Consider the following 19,266-nt stretch of genomic DNA (forward strand, 5'->3'; position numbering starts at 1 on the left):
TATATATATATAGCATCACACAGACACTCAAATGCCCAATGACATTTGCTACTTACTACTACTATCTGCTATCACTCTTGTTACACCACTGAGGCAATAAATGGTAGAAAGGACAATTATAGAGCAACCGATCTGCTCATTAACAAAAACTATAAATTGGTAATATTTGAATGCATGTGAATGTGAAAAGTAATTTAGAGCAAAACCAACATTTCTAAAACTCGAGGAATTATAGAGGAAGGCAAACCGCTAAATATGCAGATGTAATAAATATGTTCACTATTTTATCTGCCAAACATGTAAAATTTTGTTCAGCCAGGCGTCTGATTTATGCACATCTGCCAGTCTACACAGACACGGGATATACTCACTGCCTGTTTTAGCAATGCAGCATCTAATGGTACCTCTCCATCTCCTGCCTGCTCATAGAAAAATAAATCAGCGTCATCAACTTTGTCCAATGAGCAGAAAGGTGATTCAGGAAACCGTAATGTTAAACCAGGAAGTAGCACAGTGAGCTTTCTGAGTTAAGTGTGTTTATTAGCAGGGTGGCTGACAAAATTACAAATCCTAAGCAGATACGTGAAAAATGTTGAAATATTATTATATTTCATTATGATATTTATATTATCACTATTATTTAGCTCATTGCCTAAGGTTCTGGTTTAAGGTACTGGAAGTAAAGTGATTAATAAAGCAAATAATGGTGGGAAGAAGACATTAACCCAGAATAACCAGTCAGTCAGAACTTATCTTTCACTGATTCATCTTCAGTAAGTAGTTGCTGTGGATAAATAGGAAGTGCACATAGTGACTTCTCTTACCACTGCTTTATTAACCAGTTGAGGATTTTGGACATAAGAGATACATTCTAAAAAAACAACTACTTTTTCCTAATCATTGCTTTTTTTTTTCCACTTAAATTCTTTTTTTGTTACTTTTTTCAGTGTTACATAATGAGAAAATGTGCAAGATTAAAAATAATGCTGCCTTTTTTAAAAATTTGCTTCACACCAGAAACCTCATTTTAGTGTAATTTGAAACAGGACAATTATAAAACAAAATGTAAACTTAACGTAATTTTGTCTATAGATTCCATGGAAAATTAAAAAAAAATTCTAAACAATATTATAAAAAGAAAAAGTCTACTGAAGCTTTTGCCTCCCAAAAAGCATTACATGTTTCGGTTTGTTATTGTAAGTAATGACAAAGTTATTGCCAAATAAACAGACCCAGAGTGGAAATGTGAAAATTGCTCTAATTCATAAGGGGTATACGGGTCCGAGAGCTGAAGTGGTCAAAGTAGTCTGTATGTTTTGTCACCATGGCACCTTTTTTTTTTCCGTCAATAAGTTTTATTGAAAAAGTACAGAATCCAAAATATAGAGTTGTATAACAAGATATGCTATAGTAGTGGACTTGGAGTAAAAGGGTTACACTCTGACCGGGTTAGTGGCAGAATACTTCTGAAGTGAATAATAACAATCATCAGTCTATATACAGGACAGAGATCATAAAAGTCAAATATAAATTGCATAATGATCTTCTCCAAAAACATGAAGAGCAAACAAAATCCCGGGTCTTGAAGAAAATAAGTCAATGTAATAGAATTGAAAGATAAAGAGGGGAGAGGAAAAGAGAGAAAAACAGGAAGAGGAAAGAAGAAAGGAAAAGAAGAAAAAAAAGGAAAGGGGAGAAAGAACCGGTTCCCGAGAAGTGATATCGTCATGGAGTCTCAATGATGAACGATCCAGGAAAGAGACAATTCCTCAGGTTGTCATTAAGCCCATCATGGCACCCTTTAATAAAAAAAACCCTTACCTACAGGTTCTCCACAAGCCTCACAAGTCTCAGCATAAAGACGCTGAAAGCAGCCATTGCAGAACGGTCTTCCACCTTTCATTACATATCGGCCCCCACCAAGCACCTCCTCGCACTCCCAGCAACAAAAGTGTTCCACATGCCAGCAGTGACCTTCGGCTACTGTACATCTCTCTGTCAAAATCAACTACATCCACAGAAATTCAGAAATAACAGTTATAAAAAGCAACAGATATGACGATATCAAAATAAATGTATTCACATAAGCAAGGATCACGATTTAACATTGTATATTTTTTAGAGATCCAAAGAAAGTTATGCTTTGTGGCATGCCTGCTGCTTTAGGATATTGTGGCAAATTTTACTAAACTCACTGCACCGCATTGGCTGCAGCTGAAAGTAATCTCAATGAAATAGTATTGGATCATGTGAATCTGAGCTTTTTCAGTAGGCTTAGATTTTTCTATACACACACATACCAATGAGCCATAACATTGTGACCACGGAGAGGTGGAGTGAATAACATTGATGAACTCATTACAATGGCATCTGGAAGTGGATGCAATATATTAGACAGCAAGCGGAAAATGTTGTACCTGAAGTTGTTGGAAGCAGAAAAAAATGGGCAAGCATAAGGATTTGAGAAACTTCGACAAGGGCCAAATTGTGATGACCAGGCGACTGGCTCAGAGCAAGTCCAAAACTGCAGGTCTTATAGGATGTTCCTAGTCTGCAGTGGTCAGGACCTACCAAAGTGGTCCAAGGAAGGAAAACTGGTGAACTGATGACAAGGTCATGGGTGGCCAAGGCTCATTGATATACCTGGGGAGCGAAGGCTGGATCGTGTAGTCCGATCCAATATAACAGCTTCTGTAGCTCAAATTGCATAAAATGTTAATGCTGGTTCCAATAGGTGTCTGAACACATAGTGTATCGCAGTTTGTTGCATATGGGACCGCGTTGCATATGCAGACCGGTTAGGGCGCTCATGCCAACCTATGTCTATTGCCAAAAGCGTCTACAATGGGCACATGAGCATCAGAGCTGGACACGGAGCAATGGAAGAGGGTGGCCTAGTCTGAAGAATCATGTTCTCTTTCTTTCACATTTTTACATCATGTGGATGGTGGGTGCCTGTGTCGCTTACCTGGGGAAGAGATGGCACCAGGATGCACTATGGGAGAAAGACAAACTGGCAGAGACAGTGTGACAGTGAACATTGTTGCTTACCAAGTACACCCCTTCATGGAATCTGTATTCCCTGATGGCAGTGGGCTTTTTCAGCAGGATAATGCGCCCTGCCACACTGCAAAAATGGTTCAAGAATGGTTTGAGGAGCACAACAAGTTTGAGGTGTTAACTTGGCCTCCAAATTCTCCAGATCTCAATCTGGTGCATCTGTGGGATGTGCTGGATAAACAAGTTCGCTTCATGGAGGCCCCACCTCGCAACTTACAGGACTTAAGAGATCTGTTACTGTCGGATTTTGTGCCAGATACCACAGTATACCTTCAGCGGTCTAGTGGGGTCAGGGCTGTTTTGGCGGTAAAAGGGGGACCTACTCAATATTAGGCAGGTGGTCAAAATGTTATGGCTGATCGGTGTATATACACTATAAAAATAACAGTGCATTCAGAAAGTATTCCTACCCCCTTCACTTTTTTCCGTTTTGTTATGTTGCAGCCGATACTATTGTTTAAATTCTTTGTTTGTTTCTCATTAATCTACACTCAGTACCCCATAATGGCAAAGTGAAAACTTAAAGTATTTTAGAAATGTCTGTGAATTTATTTAAAAAAAAAAATCAAATATCACATTGGCATAAGTATTCAGACCCTTTGCAACAACACTTGAAATTTAGCTGCCTTAGGGTACCACCCATTTCTCTTGATGGTTGCTGAGATGTTTCTACACCTTGATTGGAGTCCACCTGTGGTAAATTAAATTGATTGGACATGGTTTAAGGTGCCCATACACCTTACGATTATCGGACAAAACTTTTCGTCCGATGTTCGAATATTCGTACGACTTTCGTACGGCAGCCCCATCCTGCCCCAATGATCGCAAGATTAATTTAGTCGTAATTAACGAAAAGCACCTGCACGAAATGCGGTAATTGATTTGCCGTATTTTCGTTAGCGCAAGCGCAGTGTAAATCGTACGACTTTTGACGGACGGAAACGCCAGCAACCTTACGAAAATCGTACGATCTAGCAAAGTTTTCAAACATGCTTGACCGTCAAAAGTCGTACGATTGTACAGTAATGTGGGTCGGACACTGCAATGCACACATACGATTATCGGACGAAAAGTCGATCGCATACGAAAATTGTCCGATAATCGTAAGGTGTATGGGCACCTTAAGAAAGGCACAGACCTCTCTATAGAAGGCCTCACAGCTGACAATGCATACTGTATCAGAGCAAAAGCCATGAGGTCAAAGGAACTGTCTGCAGAGCTCAGAGACCGGATTATTGCCAGGCACAGGCAGGGAAAGCTACAAAATAATTTCTGCTGCACTGAAGGTTCCCAAGACAACAGTGGCCTCTATAATTCTCAAATGGAAGAAGTTTGGCACAACCAGGACTCTTCCAAGAGCTGGTCGCCTGGCCAAACTGAGCAATCGGGGGAGAAGAGCCTTAGTAAGAGAGGTGACCAAGAACCCGATGGTCACTCTGAGCTCCACAGATCCTGTGTGGAGATGGGACAAGGTAGTATCAGGCTGCAACATAACAAAATTGAAAAAAGTGAAGGGGGTCTGAATATTTTCTGAATCCACTATATATATATAGATATATATATCTATATATCTATATATATATATATATAGATATATAGATATATATATATATAATGTGTGTATGTATATATATATAGATATATACACATATATATTAGTAGACACACACACACACACATATTATGTTTATTCATCTATTGAAACAAATATTTCTCTAAAAAAAAGGAGATTCCACACATAACGGTACCTGGTCACAAGCTGCACAGCGTGATCTCGTAAGTTCTGCATGATGACGTCCACAGTAAATTCTGCTGTCCTGCAGAAAGTAGATAAACTGTGACAATGGCGAGTGACATGTCTCACAGACAAAACATCCAAGGTGCCATTGAAAGCCTTCATCCTGAATCCTTTCTGCATGTACAGCAATGTCGCCCACCAACATTTTTCCACCACACTAGAAAAGACAAAAAAGGCACATGAATATTAAAACACATAAATATTAAAACATTCTAACTGTGTGCTTCTAATCAAAATGAACTTTGAGGACAGAAAGTTTTCAGGGGCTGTAATGTGTGGTAGAACACAAAGCGGGGAAAAACTAAATCACAAAGTCCTGTGCAAACACTTATTATATCCATTTATTATCTACCAACACCAGCAGAATATGTTCCATGGTTCCTAGCATCAGTATTTCTAGCCAATAGATGTGTATATACGTATACAGATGAACGTAGTCACTCGCACTCCATGATATTAAAATCAATGCTGTTTATTGACTGAGATAACACACATCTCCTTAGCGATATTTCGAGACCGTGCGGTCCCGTCCTCAGGCAAACAGAGGATGGGACCGCATGGTCTCGAAACGTCGCTAAGGAGATGTGTGTTATCTCAGTCAATAAACAGCATTGACTTTAATATCATGGAGTGCGAGTGACTACTTTCATCTATCTACATTTCACGGAGGCATCCGTTGTCACCACTGCACCCACCCAGTTGGATTTGGGTTTTTGTCCGGTCAGGAGTGCGATGGGACAGGAGGTGTACACACACATACATTTGTGCTCATAAGTTTATATACCCCTGGCAGAATTTGTAAAATGTTACCCAAATTTGCTACACCTACGCCTCAAAACAGCCTGCTTACAATACAACAAACATTACCCGAGTAATCTCAAAACATTTGTAACAAAATCATTTGAAGTAATGAGACAACAATTAAAACTTTATGGTCACAACCATAAAACACTATGGGGTCTATTCACTAAGCTGCCGAGGGCAGCCGAGTGAAAGACCGATCTGAAGTGAAGTGAGCCAAACACTGTTCGGCTATTCACTTCAGGCTGGTACGGCTGATTTCAGCCGCACATCGGCTTGCTTCGTGTGGCTTCGGGTCGGCCGAACATGCTCAGAAGTGCAGAAGGAGTTCGACTCAGCCGATCCAACATCTGGATCGGCTGAGCCGAACCTCCGGCAGGCTTCTCACTGCTGTTCCGCCTATTCTTAAAGATGCCAAACAGCAGTGAGTGAATAGCCGAATGCCATTGAGCGGCATTCGGCTCAGCTGTTCTGCTCGGTCCCTCAGAGGTACCGAGCAGAACAGAAAAAGAGTTAAAAAAGTAAATAGAAAACGATTGTGCGGAGCTAGCAGTGACAGCTAGCTCCGCCCAATAGTTTCCTATTGTCCGGCGGCTCTGCTGCTGTAAAATAAAAAAGAAAAAAAAACCTCTCCCGGGGTCTCTGACACGAATGTCAGAATAGAAAAAAAAAGAAATTTTCCCATTGAAAAGCATTTGTACATTACTATTGGCTATTTAAATTTGAAATGGCCAATAGTAAACTAGCATTGTACCCGCCCCCCGCTGATGGACCTGATGGGGAATTGCAGCAGAGGGCGGGTACAATGCTAGTTAGGAGAGGACTATAAAGAAGCATACCATCCTTACCCTGAAACATAGAGGTGTATCTCTGCTGTTTTGGGGGTGAGTGAGCTACAGCAGCACAGGAAATGTTGTCAAAATGGATGGCAAGGCAATACAGCATATCTGTTTCTGGTTTAGAAGGTCTCTTGAGTCCCAACAGTCAAAACTTGGGACACACTTTGTGGAATATTGGTCCTTACTGGGACTCCAAACTGCTGGTGGGCTTTGCAGTCATTTAGTCCGGTTGTCATTGCAGCATATTAGAAAATATTGGAGGAAAATTTGCATTTATCAGCTCATAGGCTCATAGGAAGCGCTTGTTCTTTCCAACATGACAATGATACAAAGCATAAAGCAAAGCTGACCCTTCAGTGGTTGCAGCAGAAAGGTTCTGGAGTGGACACCACAATCTCCTATCCTCAGAATCACTGAGATCATACTAGAAAACCAAACAGCTTACAGAACCTGGGGACCTTTTTCCCAAGAAGATTGGGCAGCTTTGCCGCATAAGAAAATAAGAGATCTCATGCACAAATGTCACAAAGGTACACAAGCTATCTTTGATGCTAAAGGGGGCAATACGGAATATTAAGGTAAAAGGCTAAGAGTGTGCAAACTTTTGAACAGGACCATTTTTTCTTTATTGCTATGAATTGTTTGGCAAGTGTGCTAGTCTGTGATACCTAATAGTTTAATGTTTATTAAAAAAAAAAGTTGGTTGATCTGATTACCAAGGTGCAGGACAAACCTTCTCGGACTGTTCCTGGGTGTCCCTTTGCCATGCATGGTTTACCACTTCCACTACCAGTTAGTTGAGCCTGTCCTCCCTACAAGATGTGTGTGTGTATGTGTGTGTCCTAATCTACCTCCAGCACCGGCCATATAAACACTTCTACACACACATAATTGATTGAGAGTTTTGTGAACATCTGGAGAACGTTTTATTCAAACATTACACTTTTTAGTGAAGCATGCTACACAGGAAGTCTTAACTTATATATCAGCAACTCCAACAAAAATGTTTGCATTTTCACAGCAACGGATGGCATTCCATAATCCCTAAAGAAGAAGTGTGTTTCCTCAGAGAACTTACTTCAAAGTTATATGGAGTCATAATAGCTATACAGTGGGCTTGAGTAACATGTATGATCTTTATAATGGTTTCATTAGTCACATTTAGCGGAATTGTAGGAATATAATGACCTAGAGCTATTATCTGGAGTGGCGACCTTGGAAACTACCTCCACAGCACATCATACTTTATTGTGTTCTTGCTGTACACGATTCCATGACAGTGGGAGTTAGCTCAACAGCAGCTGTGTTAGTCATGGAATTTAATGAATCACTAAATGCAGAAAAGAAAAAGGCCTGCAGTGACTGCATTGTGTATGCTAACCCTTATGTAAGAATGCAAGGTTGTAGGAGACGCATTTTTTACTGATCCATATAACTCAGGGAAATAAAGCTCATAGAGGTTCCTTTTAGCAATCATTCAGATTATGTGTAGCTATGAAAATAAAAAGGTACCAGGTTGCCAGTAGCAACCAATTGTTATACCAAAATGTGTATGTTGGGAAAAGGATCAACCCATTCTCTTCTGTTGCTTAAAAGGAGGAAATATACAGTACACTGTGCGGCATTGCTGATTTACCCATATGCATTATATACTGTATATGTACCCCAGAGTATATTTATTTATTCACTTACCCCCATACAGCAACTGTCAGGAGTGTCAGAAGTGACAGGCACAGTAACTCCATGTCTCATGGAATGAAGTCTCCGGTATGCACTGAGATTTCTCAGCTCTCTCCTTTCTACGTCTCCCAAGCCCGTGCAGAACTTTTCCTAGTCAAGAACAAGTAGGCTAAAATTAATATGCTTTTATAAATAGCAGGGTGACAATAGAGATTAGCTATGTAAAAAATAAAGCAAACCCTTCACCTTTCATCAAAAATGACCATAGAACTATCAACTACAACTCTTTCTTCCAAAACTATAGGCTCCTGTGCCTCTAACCACCAGCAAAATGTGCAGGAGTATGAATTTATGCTGCTGTGTGTAGTCACTCCCAGCTTGTTACAGCTAAGGAGATGAAAATAAGATACAAGTCTTAGGATAAAAGGGCTTCCTCTGCTCTGTTTTTGGATGAACTCCGCCGTTAGATTGCTGAACTGAAGACATGGGCACTAGCTTTTCGATTCTGCAATGGTATGTTAAAATTCCCATGTATCAGAACAGTAATATGTTGGAATAATTGGAATATCCCTTCCTTTTTTCCCCTCTTTTCATTGCTGATTATTTTTGGTTGTATTCTATTGTTTAAAATTCTTTTCAATAAATACATACTCGTAAAAAAAAATTCCCATCTATGTGGTACAATTGCACTCCGTACTCTTTGTTTTTAGGCAAATGAAGCTTTGATATTGCGTTCATTATGGAAAAGTAGTGTTAGAAAAAAAAGTAATGTCTTTTAAAAAAATTAAAATATAATAAAATATATAAAATGTTTAAAATTGACAACCAAATAAAACACTTTCTGTCAAAACAGACTACAAAGGTAAAAAGAAGAAAATCTCTGTACCTGTAGCTTTTAATACAGGTTTCATTTTCTACCAAAAAGCTTTTGTACACACACCAATCCTGTTTAATCTCTTTAAAAAAAAGGTATATTATTAAAAGCAGTTTATTTTTTTAACACTCGGTGCAATAACATATTTTGGTAGGCCACATTTTCAGAATGAAGATGTTACTGCTTTTCTACGACCTCTCTTTGCAAAGAGTGATATAGATGCAATTGCAGGATCTTACATCACAGTCTTGTGGAGGAAGCAATTGAAGTAGTGTTCGGATGAGCTTTAATTCTTGTCCATCATTGTTCGATAAAGTGAACTCAACAGTACTGGGATGAGCCTTTAAAATACAAAAGAGACACTGAATAAAAGGGCATAGCAAGCTGAATGTGAAAATAATTAAAAATAAAACTGTTCACTAAGTACATACATATTATACAGCAATTATACCCATTCTTTACATATAGAACCACTTACATCCATTGTATGTCCCTACCAAAGTCACCCACAATTGTGCATGCTAAAATCATTTGTTCTGAAGCCAAGAGATTTTTCTCTCTCTACATGCATATTGTATATGAAACTGCATTATTTGTCGGGTTTCTTCCTTCTGTTGTATTAAAACCTCCAGCCACCAGTCACGTGGCTGACATAATATTCATGCAGCCTCTTCTTAAAGGCAGAACCACTTCAACAATGGATGGATTGATAACCATTTAACAAAATAATTCAAAAACAACATTGTACAAGCTTTAATGCAAGTTCTTGTGCAGAATAACTGTTAGGAATATGCAAGATAGCCAGGGTACCTGCTAGTGGACAGAAAGCCTAAGACCGGTGAAGAGAGTGGTCAGGGCCGGTGCTAGGATTCTTGCCTACACGACTGCCTGAGGATCCCGACACGCTCGGCACCTCAGGCAGTCGCCGGCCAGCTAAATTAGGACCCCACCTGAGCTCCTCCCACCGGACCAGCGCCGACTCGCCGCTGCTCTCCCGCGCCGAAGGCAAGTGAAAAACAAAACAAAACCATAGCGCAACCATCGGGGCATTTTGACAAGTACTTGTCAAAATGCCCTGTTTTTTGCCCTGACTTGCCTTGCGGTAGCGCCGGGCCTGAGAGTGGTTTCAGAGGCCCGGTTACATCTCACAGTGGAAGCATCCCAGAGCAAGGACTAAGGTAAGTATAACAGCTTATTCCTTTACCCATAAACTTTATGACTATTTAACCTATGCAATACAGGGAGGCCCCAGTGCAAGGGAAATTTCTTCTGCTGCCCAGAGTGGAGCTTTAACAATTAGCCACCACCTAATGCTAGCAGTTGGAGAACTATTTAGCCCCAGCTCACCATTGATAGTGTTTTGGTAAGCCATGTGCCTCAGTGGGTTGTGGTGCACTGTGTTACAGTAAATTATTCATTTTAATAGTCCCCAACACAGGAGACATAGTTTTGTTTTTCTTTTATGCACATAGTGGTTCACTGCAATGAATTCATACGTGCACGGATCCCCTGCTGATTGGAACGGATGTAACATTCGTGTCCATTTAGTTTTTTCCTCCATTTTGCGATGGAGGAAACAACTGAAATGTTGGTCTATGGGGAGTCAGATGTAAACAGACATGTGTCTGTATACATCAGATTACCCCCGATGCGCCATGATCAGATTCCGGTGAAACGGAACTCTGATCCCTTTGTTTTTCCAGACCTGGCCAGAGTTGGGGATATTTGGATGTAAACATCTTGTCTTGAATTGTATTGTGATTGTAATGTCTTCCTTATATTGTAAAGTGCTGCGCAAACTGTTGGCGCTATATAAATCCTATGTAATAATAATAATAAACAGATGCCCTTTGAAAAACTGAGAGGGGCCTTAGTATTTTGCCTGTGTGCCAGTCTTCATCCTATACCTGTTCTGGCCCACCTGTCTCATTCACTACTGCATTTGCTTTTCTACATTCCCACCTGACTCTGCTCAGTTTGATCTACAAAATTTTTTATATAGTTGGCTTTTAGCTTAGTTATATTTTCTACTACTGCCCTCCAGCCTGTGACAGAAACACATATATCCGACCCTCCAGCTGCGGTGGCACCACTAATCCTATCATGCATCTGCCTGTTGGAGTCATACCTGTGGCTGTCGGAGTCTTGCAATGTCTCATGGGATTTGTAGTTCCACAACAGCTGGAGGGCCGGGGTTTGCTCACCCCTGTTCTATCTGGTTCATTTTTGTTTGTTTCATGTGCATGTGTCTTTTTTAATAGATATTCTTATATGCACTAAAGTTTAGGATCCCTTTGTATAGTCACTTATTTGATCACATTGCAATGCTGGTTATAACATTTAGGGGGTTGATGTATTATCACTTGCCCAGCGTATAGTTGGATGAATGCCATTCGCATGACATAACACTCAGTAGTTGGAGCTGAAGAGAAAAAGGAATTTCCTAAGCTCACCGACTCCTTATGTTCACGGGAATGCAGTGTAAATGGCATTTACCATTACGCTGGGCAGAAGATTTATCCATCAGCCCCTTGGCATGCAGACAGACTGTTTCTTTTGTTACAGCCCCACATTACCCAATTACAGTATCACTAAAAAGTTAATTTGAACTTCGCCCTGTACAGGAGGCCTAGTTGGATCCAACTGAAGATGTCAACACGGAAAATACAGAATTACAGTTTCAACTTCTGTATCTGCCTGGAGATCTGCAGCTAAATTAGGGTGGTAGGGGATATGCTCACCTTAATATCAAGATAGTCTTCCGATGCACAGCCTGAGTCGCTGTCAGATGAAGAAGTACTGTGCGCTGAAGATGGAGTCTGGATGTTCTGGTCTGGATGTTCTGGTGCCATTGGAGGAGATGCTAAAGAGCATTCACTGAATGGGAGGGCTGCAAGCAGGCAAAAGTAGACACTGAAGCCACACAATCTTATGTAATGTCCAGCCACATTTCAGTATGAACTGTTCTAATATTCCTTTATATTGTGTTAATCTGTATTACAATCTTATTACCATAAATTCAGCAAAAATATTTTAGTTTCAAATTTTTTTCACGATTCCTACAAAAGTTAGTTCTTTAGGGTTCATATTTCCCTGCAGAACAAAATGCAGCGCAAAGAAAAGTAGTACAGTATTTTATTTGTCATGCACCACCCTACTTATTTTATATTGCTTTTACTATCAAACAGCTTCCTTGTTTACAGTTGTGCTATGCACTCCTTGATATAATATTTGCTAAACATGCAATAAAAACAAACATAAACTGTTACCTGCTAATGTGTCATTGGTTTACTTTGATCTGTAATGCCACACCTTTTACTCCTCCACTCCTCCGTTTTTTCCAGCTGGGTGTCCATCACACACTCCCTTCCTGACTCAGCGTGCCTCACAGATTCTCTCTTGTCAATTTACACAAGCGGAAAAAAACCAACTCATAACGCAGCAGAGCTAAAACCGATACAGAGCCATAGCACTGCTAAATCAAGATACAGTACGTATTGGATCTGTGTGTGTTTTAGATTTGTCACAGCACCAGAACTCTGGGCATAGTTTCCCCCTCCTTACTAATCACTGGGTTAGTGTAAAATCCTCATTTAAAGGGTATCTAAACCCAAAAACAAAAATGTAACATGTTGCAGCTTACCAATCCTTAGATGTAATGGCTGCATCTCTTTTCTAGTCCTTTTAGGCTTTTTTCCCCCTTTATTTTCCCCTGGTGATCTGGCCAGTAACACACATCTTGTTTTAGGGTGGTTCCACTCTATGGAAGAGCAATGTAGCCACCCAGGCGATTAACGCACCGTGCAATGCACCTACCATGCGTTAACAGAGTGGGAGGTGTGTTGCGTTGCCATTCATTTGAATGGCACCTCAAATGCACCTCCTGCCTGCAATGTAACAGTTCAGGCTGCAGCACGGTACCGCAATACTGTGTGCTGTGGTGTAATTTAAAAAACTGGTGCACACAGTATGCATTACTGTCAGAATACAATGTACACAGTGGGAGATTTGTTCATCCACAATGTTACCATGGATGGAGGAGTCTGTCAGAATCTCTCCGTGTGGACCCAGCTTAAGTTCTCTATAAAAGAGAGAGTAAAAATAATTTTCTGCAAGGGAAAGGAGCCACCTAAAACAGGGCATCAGTGCCAGTGTTGAGCAAGCAGTAGATATATACAAAAACATTTAAAAAAAAAAAAAAAACAGTTACAAAAAAAGGTTAAAAGTTACCTGTGTCTCTGCCGCACGCTCCCGTCCGAAGATCTGAAAAATCTTGGGCAGCTGCAAAGGATGATTAGACGGGCGCATGTGCAGTACAGATCTTCGACCGGGAAACGAGGGGAGACACAGTGTAAGTCAATGCAGGCAGCCTGGCAGCATGCACCCGCACAGACTCCGTGGGACACAGAAGACACAGCAGTCAGCGCTGGATCAGAGACCAGCACCAGCACTGGAGGGACTCCTGATAACTACTGGAAAGAAGAAGATGATCGGATCAAGAGGCATCATTTAAGGTAAGTCCTTACACCAGCGTAGGGGGATATCCTTTAATGTTACTTTAAGGGGCTGGGATTAAACTTCTTACATAGATATAACTGGTTCAATGGGTTGGGATGGAGCGGGGCCACTACCATATGTGTGCTGCCATATATAGGTGCAAGGAAAGGAAAATTACAGTAAGTATTATGGCTCAGGCACATGACATAGTTAACACTTACTGTAAGCTCGAGATTTAAGCCCAAGCAAAAAAGCGAATGTTAAAAATAATTTCCCCTGGAGTTCTGGTTTAAAACCTTGTTAGAAATCACATTAAAATCAGCATATTGCAAATGAGGTACCTAGTATAAGGGGTTAAAACACACACGTAATTACACCTGCCATGAGAGAAATGGGAGGGAGGGGGGTCAATACTCTGTAATTCACCCATCCAGAACAAGTATGCAGTTCAGGAAAGTAGATACTGCATACTTGTTCCAGATCAATGACTGAAAGTATTTAAGCCAGAGACTCAGTATGGCAGCCAGACAGCTAGCATTCCCAGAAGGACAGGTTAACAAAGGCGGCATCCAAGTTTTTGCCATGATAGGTTTAATTTAACATTCACAAAAGTAAGCTTCTACTAGTACAGTGATTTTAAATATAAAAAAGGAACATGCCCACAACTTAAAGGCGGATTCACACCAGTGTGGCACATTCATTGCATGGTTCTTTGCAATGAATGCATGCTAACGCGCAATGCATTTACCATACGTTATGGCGCGGGAGGTGCATTGTATTGCTATTCATTTGAATGGCACCCCAAATGCACCTCCAGCCCAAATGCATTGATACATGGTACTGTAATACTGTGTAGTATAGCTAAAAAAAAGTAGTGCATGCACTAATTTTTTTGTCAGACAGCAAAGCACCACAATGGGGTACCACATGTTGCAGCATGGTCGAGTGCATTGTCATTTCAAAAAATGCACAATGCACCTCCCACACATATAACACACGGTAGATGAGTTGCACTATAGCGTGTGTTAATCGCACAGAACACTGCTTTGCCCTTAAGAAATATGCTGATATTATGATTGTTATATAAATAAATCAACACATTTTCCTGGAAATAGAAACACGCATCATGCTTTATTGACATAATGATGATTACATAAGCAAAATGCAATGAAGCACTTGTAAACAGCCACCTAGCTGTGACAAATACTCAGGATGTTAGCCATATACTGGCTGGGGCTGAACTAGAGAAAACCAGTCTATCCCTCCATTCCATCCCTCCTAAACAGCACTGCCAGCTATTGTACCCCAATAGGACCTGCATCTGATAGAAAGCAGTCACTGTTTGGCTGATAATATTCTACCCAGCTCCGTTGATTTTTAAATCCACTTTTGTCAAGCAGGGTGGTGCCAACAGGGCCACCCACAGCTCATACTTTGGCCGATTCAGCAGGAATGTATGGCTAGCTGTACAGCCTTTTGTGGCCAAAGTTCTCTTCATTTCTACCTGAAAGTCACAATCGTATCTTTAAATGAAATGTTAATTAAATGACACCTAAACAGTTACATCTTCAGTAAAGTGTGGTCAGAATTTGAAGGTCATAAGACTCACAGGGTTATTCACAAAAGGGTGAAGAGTTTGGAGAAGGCAGGAGAAGTGAACAATCTAGGACAACATAGATTAACTGGAAAGTGAGCTGAATTGGAGAGTTTTTCCAGATCAGCTATTTTGTCCTAGATTGTTCACTTCTCCAAACTCTTCACCCTTTTGTGAATAACCCAGTTAGTTTACAAAACACAAGTACAAGTCTCTAATTTAGTACCAACTGTATTCATGTCTTATTGGACTTAGATGAAAATAACTCACTAAAAGCTTTGTTTACTGAGCCTATAGAGAAACTAAAGTAGCATTTTACTATGTTGTAAACAATTAAGATTAACATTAAAGTGACACTGAACTCATGTGTTAGGCCTCGTTCACACCTGAACGTTTTGTAGCGCGTTCGACGCTCGACGAACGCTCTACAAAACGCTCAAAAATATAAATCCCATTGTAGTCAATGGTCTCGTTCCCACCTTGGCGTATTTCCGCCCGTCCCTAACGCGCTACAAAACGGCCCACGCCTGAAAAGGTACATGTACTACTTTGGGCCGTTTTGTAGCGCGTTTCCATTGGGATACAGCCAAGTAGCCCTCGGAAACGCGCGTGTGTCACGCGATTTTTTTACCGCGAATCACGGTAAAAAAACCGCGCGACAGACGCGCATATGCAATACGCCTAGGTGTGAACCAGGACTTAAATATTAAAAACACATTCAAGTACCCTAACTATTAACAAAAATGTATCTTATTTGTGTATCACTCAGCTGTAGATCCTCAAATCATCTCTGAATTGGTGCTGACACTGTCCTTCCTTCTGGAGGGTGGCTACTTTTGTTCCCCATGGTCCCTGTGTGTGTTGTAAAGTAGCTATTGCTCCAAACTGGCTCCTGTGATAGACTATGACTTTAATACAAATGAGTAAACTAAATGTGAGATTGTAGTCCATCATGGGAGTAAGCTTGGAGTGGTGGCTACTTTACAACACACACAGGGACCATGGGTAACAAAAGTAGCCACCTTCCAGAAGGAAGGACAGTGTCAGCATGAATTCAGAGATGATTTGAGGATCTACAGCTGAGTGATATACAAATAAGATACATTTTTGTTAACAGTTAGGGTACTTTAATGCATTTTTAATATTTAACACATGAGTTCAGTGACACTTTAGTCCTGGCTCACGCCCGAGCATTTTTTATGCGCTTTTCTGCGCATATAGATATGAGTGGAAACGCACAAAACACAAAAGTCAATGCATTCCAATGTGAAACCTTCACACCTGCGCGTTCGTACAGCCGGGAAAAAATGCACAACACAAGAAAAGGTACCTGCGTGATTTTCTGGGCGGTTGCCGTGCGTTCTGATTGCGGTTATAGCGGCGAACGCAGGGCCATTAAATGTTGCACGTTTTTGTCCATCCGTATGGAAAGCCGCACAAAAAATGTGCTGAATTGCATACGCTCAGGTGTGAATGGAGCCCTAATGTTAACTTTTGTTTATAACATAGTAACATGTTACTTTATTTTCTCTATAGGCCCGGTAAGCAAAGCTAACACCCCAGGAGCAGGGTTCACTCCAAAAAAGGGAGTTCTTTTCAGCTAAGTCTAAGTCCAATAAGACTTGAAATACAGTTGGTACTAAATTACAGACTTCTCCTTGTGTTAAGGTTTTGTAAATTGAGTCTCATGACATTAAAACCATGATGGGGATTATTGTATAATAGTGCAGTATACAGGACTACATTCACAGTGCAACAGCCTACAGCAGCTAAAAAGATTTTAGTTTACTACATTAAAATCACTAATGGTGACCCAACAAAGTGTATACTATATTTAAACATCAGCAAGTAATAAATTATCACACTTTGACAAACACCACTGAAAGTCTACATTGTTTAGCTGCCTGTATTTCCAGTTGAACTGCTGACAAATTCAGCACAGTGATACCTGTAGATAGAATGTTCTTGCAGCTGAAATACATAACACTTCCTGCTTCTGCCATTCCTCCAGTCGATAGCATTGTCAGTGATATAACTTTAGTGTTCTGCTGCTCATCCACATAATAATGACTTAATAAGAGTTACTGACCTGCTTGTTAAACTGGAAATAAGAGCTGACACAGGCGAGTAGAAGTGCTGTCTGGTCACTTTCACAAGCTGGAGCGTAGAAAGCTAAAAAAAACAGGATCTGGATGAGAGCAGGAACTTGGCTTTACCTCCCATGGCCCTCCCTTTTGGGTTCTGTACTTCCCAGCAGCCAATAGGAGCTGCACGCCGGAGGCCTCCTGTGCTAGGCTTCAGTCACTTGCTTTCCTCTATGGTGCTATCCTGTCTCACTTTCCAAGGCTTTGTCTGTTCTACAATTTGTGCGTGACACCCATGTCCCATCTGTAAATACCTGAAGTGTTCTTCTGTAAACCACTAACTATTTATAGTTTTTTTTTCAAATTTTGTTACTGTTTATGAATACCGCAGATCTACGCAATTCCTGCCGTATTTAAACAACAATGCAAAAAAATGAAAATAGTAACATGAAACAAAAACAGTCTGAGACACTGCGTCACAGGTCGTGGTTATTTCCAAACACGCGAGTCTTCATGCGCTGCTTCCATAACTGTATTAGTAAAGTAGCTTTAGTTTTCATTAGACCAATGACTTAGGCATACTTCATAGGACATTTTGCAAGACTGATTTTCTTTCAATACATTTTTAATAAAGTTTACAAAACAACATATACATTATGACTGATCATATGTGTAAGCACTCATATGTAAACAATGCAAAGCATCGCACAACATGTGGAAGAAACATGTTAAATATACACTTCCCCAGCTGCAACTCCAACCAGTGGCAGCATGGGCAGGAGCATGTCGGGCGGCAAAATGACAATAAGCAAGTTGGTCTCAGAACTCTAACTGTCAGTCTTGCAATGCCTCATGGGACGTGTAGTTCCGCAACAGCTGGAGGGCTGGAGTTGCCCACCCCTGCACTAGCCACTAAAACGTATCATTTTAGCAGACAGGCTAGTGTGAAAGGGCCCTTATTCGCGTGAATGAGTCCTTACAGGCATGACTCCCAGAGGCAGAAGCATGTAAGAATTTGTAGTTAAAGCACAGCTGGAGAGCCAGAGTTGCCTACCCCTTAGCAAGTGCATTGCGGCAGCTCCAGCAGTGAGGAGCTGTCACCGTTTACATTTTTACAATTTTTGTTAACTTTTTTGGTAGTGTAAAATGTGTACACTTTATTCAGGACCCCGCTCAGGAGCGTGGTGTGCATCCAGTATCCTTCCAAAAAAATGCAGCCTTTTTCCACGGTGCAGTCCACCACCTATCATGCCCGCATTGAGGTGTGAACAGAGCAAACAGAATTTTTTTTTTTTTTTTATGTGTCCTAGTGGTGACCTAAGTTGATCTGGTGTGGTATAACACAGGTCACCCCTGTATATGTGGTGACATATAGCAGGACACATTTTCAAGGAAAATTACTGACAGGTGCAAAATGAGGACGAGGATGAACCTTTTGCAGAATGTGCTGGACACACACAATAAAGGGTCTGATTGGTAATAGCAATGGGTGACACAGAATGTCAGGATAGAGGTGTTCTGCTTAGAAAAGAGGCGCTTAAGAAGGGACCTAATTGCACTTTTCAAAATCATTAATGAGGTCCACAATTTGTTTGCCTGATGAAGGGACCGGACTGGTTCCAAAACATTGTTTGACATAGTGATATGACCTGTTACACCTAATAAAAGGATTTGGTTCCGAAGAAACATTTGGAGTGCTGGTGACCATTTGTCTTATAAGTTGAATACTTGGCTGGGCTAACTGCGGCCACTACAGCACCCCCCTTAAAGTTTGGGGTATCTTGGTGCGGTGGGATCTCTCAATGGACTTTTATTAATTTGTCACAGGAAGCACTCATGGAAGCAGGCATATAGAAACTGGTGCATTTTTTGGCCATGCCTTTGTTATTCCATCCACGAGTATTTGGAGTGGCCTTTCTAAACCAGGGTACCTCGGAACCTTGGGGTGCCTTTTAGCTTCCTCAGGGGAACTTTGTTAACTTTTTGCACAGTGTCTTGTCTTTCCAGCACCATGAAGACAAATTACACTAATCCAAGGA

The 19,266-nt window shown here is 40.8% G+C and overlaps 1 protein-coding gene across 1 annotated transcript in view; it reads right to left on the reverse strand.

Moving 5' to 3' along the window:
- The window catches only part of PRICKLE4 (prickle planar cell polarity protein 4), an 18,945-nt gene extending 1,493 nt beyond the window's left edge, over positions 1-17,452 (reverse strand). Inside the window, exons 1-6 of the mRNA XM_018576797.1 lie at positions 17,233-17,452; positions 11,794-11,942; positions 9,292-9,393; positions 8,191-8,328; positions 4,809-5,015; positions 1,822-2,008 (exon numbers count right to left, since the gene is read on the reverse strand). Of these exons, the coding sequence (XP_018432299.1) occupies positions 1,822-2,008; positions 4,809-5,015; positions 8,191-8,328; positions 9,292-9,393; positions 11,794-11,904 (745 nt within the window). The 5' untranslated portion in view covers positions 11,905-11,942; positions 17,233-17,452. The remainder of the gene's footprint in view (positions 1-1,821; positions 2,009-4,808; positions 5,016-8,190; positions 8,329-9,291; positions 9,394-11,793; positions 11,943-17,232) is intronic.
- Between the last annotated feature and the right edge of the window lie 1,814 nt (positions 17,453-19,266).

Source organism: Nanorana parkeri, unplaced genomic scaffold (assembly GCF_000935625.1).
Source record: "Nanorana parkeri isolate BGI_ZX_2015 unplaced genomic scaffold, ASM93562v1 scaffold77, whole genome shotgun sequence".
NCBI lineage: Eukaryota > Metazoa > Chordata > Amphibia > Anura > Dicroglossidae > Nanorana > Nanorana parkeri.